Raw genomic sequence first — 6,933 nt, forward strand, 5'->3', positions numbered from 1 at the left:
GGCTTATGGTATTCTTAATGTAATTTTTCAAATAATATATGTTATTCCCTTCGTCCTAATTATACAGTTTGCGTAAAATTTCGAGTGTTAACCGAATTTGTAATATTTAAAATTTATTTTTAGTACTATTTAAAAAGGAAAAAATTAAAATATAATGAAAGAGGAGTGTATAAAATTAGGTGGGCCAGCTTTGTGATAGGCCAATGAAGTGTGCTCTCAATAAAAGAAACTTAGTTCCTCTATTTGTAAATAGAGAAACTTGAAATAATATATGTTATCTATTTTTAAATACTTTAAGTTGTGATTAATAATATTATTAACGTAATTTTAAATAATATATGTTACTCCATATGTCCCAATTTATGTGACACATGTGAAATTTTGAGAGTCAATATGTTTTTCAAATATTGTAAGTTGTTAACTATTGTGGCTTATGGTATTCTTAATGTAATTTTTCAAATAATATATGTTATTCCCTTCGTCCTAATTATACAGTTTGCGTAAAATTTCGAGTGTTAACCGAATTTGTAATATTTAAAATTTATTTTTAGTACTATTTAAAAAGGAAAAATTCAAATATAATGAAAGAGGAGTGTATAAAAGTAGGTGGACCAACTTTGTGACAGGCCAATGAAGTGTGCTCTCAATAAAAGAAACTTAGTTCCTCTATTTGTAAATAGAGAAACTTGAAATAATATATGTTATCTATTTTTAAATACTTTAAGTTGTGATTAATAATATTCTTAACGTAATTTCAAATAATATATGTTACTCCATTTGTCCCAATTTATGTGACACATGTGAAATTTTGAGAGTTAATATGTTTTTCAAATATTGTAAGTCGTTATCTATTGTGATTTATGATATTCTTAATGTAATTTTTCAAATAATATATGTTATTCCCTTCGTCCTAATTATACAGTTCGCGTAAAATTTCGAGAGTTAACCGAATTTGTAATATTTTAAATTTATTTTTTAGTACTATTTAAAAAGGAAAAAATTAAAATATAATGAAAGAGGAGTGTATAAAAGTAGGTGGGCCATCTTGGTGCCACGTGATTACCATCAGTGAGACTTTTTTTTTTTCTTCTTGAATACAATTCAGTAAGTGATAATTTAATTGCATCAAAAAAGTCAAAACATTACACCTCTAAAACCAAAACAATTTAACTAAATTGTTTAATCTCCCATCTGAAAATAAAGATTTTGTTTGTTGTAACTTGTAATAAGAATTAATGTAATTTTGTTCCCGTCTATTTTTAGCTAACTTGGTTTTAGAATAAGGCTCCTTCTCCAGATTTGATGCATAAACATGATCATACCCATTGCTTAAAAACTATCAGGTAATAGTAAAATCGAATAATAAAAGAATTAAGAAAAATTTTAAAAATCCCAATCTCAATCACCATTGGAGATAAAAATTTATGATATCTTGAAGAAAATCATGATTGGAAGGCCTCTCTTCTTTCCTCTCATAGTTCTTCCCTAATTCCATACTAAACTCCTCAATCCCTACTTCTTCACTCCTCTTCCACATCCCTTTTCCAAACCTCCTATGCGCGAAATACGTCTCCGTTGGCATCGTCTCCGACGACTGTCACCGGCAGCCTCTCGTAGTGACCTATCTCGATCCCTTTTAAATCATCCAGCGGGCCTAATCCGTTGTTATTGACTTTGTAGAGCTTAACGCGGACCAGGTGACCAGATCCGCAACAGAGTATCAATACCTTCTTGGTCTCTCATCCGTATCAATTTCGACCGGGTAGAACCTTATTCATCTTGCCCATTGCTTGAAAACTAAACTAAAAAACCCATTGCTTGGAAACTATCTTCAAAACTAAAAACCTGTTGAACAAATAAAATTTAATGGAAACCTATTGAAAACTAAACTAAAAAAACCATTGCTTGAAACTTTAATGGAAAAGATTTATTTTTTCTCTCAAAATTAGGATTTGATTTGGGAGGATGAATTGATGGGTTAGTGGGAATCCTAGTTGGCATCTTAGGTGGAGGGAGTAGTCCCATGTGACTCGCCACGTCATTTAAAATTTGAGGTGTTAACTTTTGAGGGTATTTGTGGTCTCTTAGAATAACGACGGAGGTATTTTTGATTCCAAAATATAACGAAGGGTATAAGTGATCTATTTTGCATAGTTCAAGGGCAATTTTGACCCTTTTTCGTAAAAAGAAATAAGGTCATTCTTTTTTAAACAAAGAAAGTATTTTGAGTTATGAAAATTCTTACATACGAGTGTAATATAATAAATTAAAAGTTGGATACTCATTCAAATTAGCATCTTGAATCTTTAGATGTATTTTTTAGGTGGTTGGATTATGTGTGTGATGTGCAGGACATGTTTGTGGCTGGAAGTGCAACATCATCAACAGTATTAGAGTGGGCTATGTCAGAACTGTTGAAGAATCCAAGCATGATGGAAAAAGCACAAGCTGAAGTTAGAGAAGCCTTCAATGGAAAGACAACAATTGATCAAACAGATCTTAAAAAACTAAAATACCTCAAAATGGTTATTAAAGAAACTCTAAGATTTCACCCTCCAGGACCCTTATCAATTCCAAGAGAATCCAGACAACAATGCCACATTAATGGATACACTATACCAAATAAAACAATAGGTAACATGCTCCTATACTTTCTTTATATACTTATCTCAAATTACTTTTCGTTTTGAAGTGCAAAACAAAATTGATATTTTCCCATTTATTTCTGAGTAATAATTTTTTTTATGAGTACAAAACACATTAATTATGAGGTTATGTTATCATTGTCTCTGTCTCTGTCATTTTTACTATTTTTTTCCATGTTTTACTCTTGGTATTAATTACTTATTTTTAAATCATTTTTTAAAATTTAATACTAAACATTAATTGATAGTGTAATGTTATAAAAATAGTCATGTCAATCATTATTTTTTTAATAGGGTACAAGTAAAAGTGAACAAAGAGAGAATCATTCAAATACCAAGTATAGTATAAAATAGTTAAAATTATATCCTAATTAATACTCCCTCTATACATATATTATTTGTCCATTTTTGACTTGACACATCAATTAAGAAAATAATAACAGATATAGTCAGTTTACCATTTTAATCCCAACTAATTGGTGCACTTGGCATATAATAGGTATTGTGAATATGTGGGCACTTGGGAGGGATTCAGAATATTGGGAAGAAGCTGAAAAATTTGAGCCAGAGAGATTCAATGAAAATCCACTTGATGTTAGTGGAAATCATTTTCAATTCATACCATTTGGAGCTGGTAGAAGAATTTGTCCAGGCATAAACTTTAGTATGGCAAGCATGGAGTTATGTCTAGCTCAGTTACTTTGCCATTTTGATTGGAAACTTGTGAATGGAGTTAGTCCTCAACAACTGGATATGACTGTCAACTTTGGTAATGTTGCATCAAGGAAAAACAGTTTGTACTTGCTTGCTTCTCCATTTGTTAAACAAGATGCACGTTGAAAAATCCAGTTTTTAGGACAAAATTTAGGAATCATGTTATCTACGTATATGGTTAGCATTTTCATTTTTTATTATTAAATTGTGTTTTAGGAATAAAGTATCATATAAATTACTTTGTTGGAAGCCATACTTCTTCATATTTTAAGTTAATTAATCCACCAAACCATGCTCGATATGATTGTTTTAACCCATATAAAGTACGTTATGGCTTGCACACGATTTTGGTCTTAGAAGATGAAGTATTGAAGGAGGGAAAGAGAAAACAAACATGAAAAGAGAGGAAATGTGAATAAAGTGGAGTTGATTAATTGTTCATACAATAAAATTTTACACCGTATAAACATACATAAAGTGGTTTGTCAAATCCCTTAAATCCTGAAACGTGCTTTCTTATATTAAAGCTAGAATAAAACTTACCACAAAATTACAGCTATCTTCTGAATTCTAGAACTTTACAACAAAACAATCCAAAAGCTCCAACAAAATATGAAGACATCACTTTTTGTATACTCCAAACTTCGCTCTAAGATGCTCAAATCTTTGTTTCTATAGGGCATTTATTTCATTGTAACTTATCTTGAACCCCAAATTAAGTAAGTAGCTATGGATCCGTGCATACAAGGCCTTAGGTGCTTGTTTTAAGCCATACAGAACTTTTCTTAACAGATATATGTCTCGCGCTCCTCTAAAACTCACAGAATGCTCTACATAAACTTTCTCTTCAAGATATTCATTAAGAAAGGTGTACTTAACGTCCAATTGAAATACTTGTCACCCTTGGTGTGCTGCAACTGCAAGAAGAAATTTGATGGTATCAAACCTGGCAACTAGTGCAAAGGTTTCATGAAAAGCAATTCCATGATGTTGTGTATACCCTCTACAACTAGCCTTGCTTTGTACTTGTGGTGTGTGCTATCTGAATTTAACTTAATCTTGAACACCCATCTAATTCCAAAAACCTTCTTGTGAGGAGGACTAGGTACATGTACCAATGTATTATTCTTGTTAATCATATTGATCTCCTCCTCCATGGAAGCCTCAAATTCAGGAATTTGCAATGCATTGTCTACACTTGTTGGCTGCTATATATATATATGCTAGAAACAGTTTCATTCTCAAATGCTTTAAATTCCTATGAAGTTAAAAACATGAAAATAGTTAATACATGTAAGAATAGTAAAGACAGTAATACACAAAGAAAAAATATTTGATATAGTTAGAAATATATTCAATTTTTAACAAGATGAAAATTACTTACATTAAATACTTTGAATCCTTTGGGTTTCCTCCTAGCTTCACTTGGTGTAGTCCGAATAGTTGAAGAAGCACTAACAACATTTTGCTTGTTTGTATAATGATCGAAAAGCTCATACAATTTATTCTTCACAAGTGAGATCTTTTTTTGTGTGGAAATAGAATCCAACTTAGAATAACAAAAACTTAAAAATTGTAATTTCATGCGGGGATCAAGAATTGCTCCAAATGCAAGTACTACACTATATTGCTTCCAGTATTTTTCGAACTTCTCATGCATCTTTGAAGCCATATCCTTAATAACTTTATCTTCATTATTCAACTTCTCTTTCAGCATGCATTCAATTCTCCAAATTTGCATAAAATTTGGATAACTTGAACCAGAAATCAAATTTGTTATCTCATGAAATGGCTCCAAGACTTCACATATTTTTTCAGCCCTTCTCCATTGATCAAATGTAGGATAGTGTGTATAATTTCTATCATGTAAATGTAGACTAGAAAAAACTTTTTCATATGGGAGAGCACTTTCAAGCATCAAATATGTTGAGTTCCATCTAGTTACTACATCTAAACGTAAACCAAGATTAGTTTCAATTCCAACTTGCTTAACACATTGCTCAAACTTTTGCATTCTCCCATCTGATCCTCTAACATGCTTAACACTTTCCCTAATTGCAATCAAGGAATCAATAGCTGCCTTTAACCCTTCTTGAACAATCAAATTCAAAATATGAGCAGAACAACGCACATGAAAGAACTCACCATCACACACCAAACTATTTTGCAAATTAAGATGCCCTTTTAAAATAGTTTGCAAACTATCATTGGCAGTAGCATTATCCAAAGTAATAGAAAATACCTTCTTTTCTATATTCCATTCTTTCAAGCAGTCGTATATAACAGCAGCCATTTCAACTCCAGTGTGAGGAGGATACATACGACAAAAGTTTAGAATTTTACAATTCAACCTCCAATTTTCATCAACAAATTGAGCTGTTAAACAAATGTATCCCTCAGAAGTAGATGATGTCCAACAATCAGAAGCCAAACATACTCTATTAGAAATTTTAGCCAATTCTTGTTTCAATTTCTCCTTCTCTCTAATATACATTTTTCTTATATCTGCAACTTCTGTGTTTCTACAAGGCATCACAACATCTGGACTTATATAATTTATCCAATTCCTAATTCCATCATATTCAACAAAAGAATACGACAAATTATGCTTAATAATAGCTTCTGCAAGCATTTCACGTTGTATTTGTTGATCAACTTTTCTAGACTGTAATTTGCCTTCTTGATTAATGAACATATGACCCAGATTATGAAATTTAAGCATTGGGCATACCTCCTTATGACGACGTAAATGTGATGTCCCATAATTTGTACCTTTGGGAGTTGTACCAACTTTAAAAATTGCAATTTTACAGCCAGTACATTTTTCTCTTTCAATTCCATCTTCCCCTTTGCCAATGTTTGTGAAATATTTCCACACATCTGATGTTGTTGGTTTGGTTTTTTTTTGCTTTGGTTCTACCGGCTCAGTTTCCTCACCACTATCTTCACGTATAATATTTGTGTCATCCATTAATTTTTCTATTTTCCTATGATAACATAAAAAAAAAAGATAATAAAAAAAAATTCATAAAAAAAAAAAATTCACATCATTTAGTCATTTAGATAGTGATAGATCTAGTCTATATGTATCAAATAATTTTTACGTAACAAATTATGTTTGACTATAAATGCAATTGCTATTGCAATATTAACTTAGATTATTGTAAGAGCTTATAATGTCAAATTTTGAATTTGTTTATGCGTTTAGGGTACATCGAGCACATAGAATGAACATCGAATAAAAAATAATAAATTAAAAATATAACAAAATTAAAGAATTGTAAAATAAAGAGGGAAAAGTAAACTTACTTGTTTTTACCAGAGAATAAGCTTGAATAGTGATTCCTTAGAAAATTACTTGGACTACTAGTCTACTACCACCAAGAGAAAACAAACTAGTAAGAGAACTAGAGAAGACGGCTGCGGATGGTGAATAAATAAACTACGGTCTATTAGTGATTCCCTAAAGATTTTAGGGAATTAAACTTTAAATAGATTTTGAGTTTGGACTCTCTTTAATTTTAAATTTTAATATTATATTATATTTTTAATTAATTTTTATTGGCCCACGGGC

The 6,933-nt window shown here is 30.9% G+C and overlaps 1 protein-coding gene across 1 annotated transcript; it reads right to left on the reverse strand.

Moving 5' to 3' along the window:
* Window positions 1-4,312: 4,312 nt before the first annotated feature.
* LOC107062646 (zinc finger BED domain-containing protein RICESLEEPER 2-like) lies at window positions 4,313-6,330 on the reverse strand. Its single transcript, XM_015313538.1, has 2 exons — window positions 4,744-6,330; window positions 4,313-4,564 (listed from the first exon to the last, which is right to left on the reverse strand). The coding sequence occupies exons 1-2, from the start codon at window positions 6,328-6,330 to the stop codon at window positions 4,313-4,315; spliced, it is 1,839 nt and encodes a 612-aa protein (XP_015169024.1).
* Window positions 6,331-6,933: the final 603 nt, after the last annotated feature.

This window comes from Solanum tuberosum, unplaced genomic scaffold, assembly GCF_000226075.1.
Source record: "Solanum tuberosum cultivar DM 1-3 516 R44 unplaced genomic scaffold, SolTub_3.0 scf00254, whole genome shotgun sequence".
In the NCBI taxonomy this organism is placed as follows: Eukaryota; Viridiplantae; Streptophyta; class Magnoliopsida; order Solanales; family Solanaceae; genus Solanum; species Solanum tuberosum.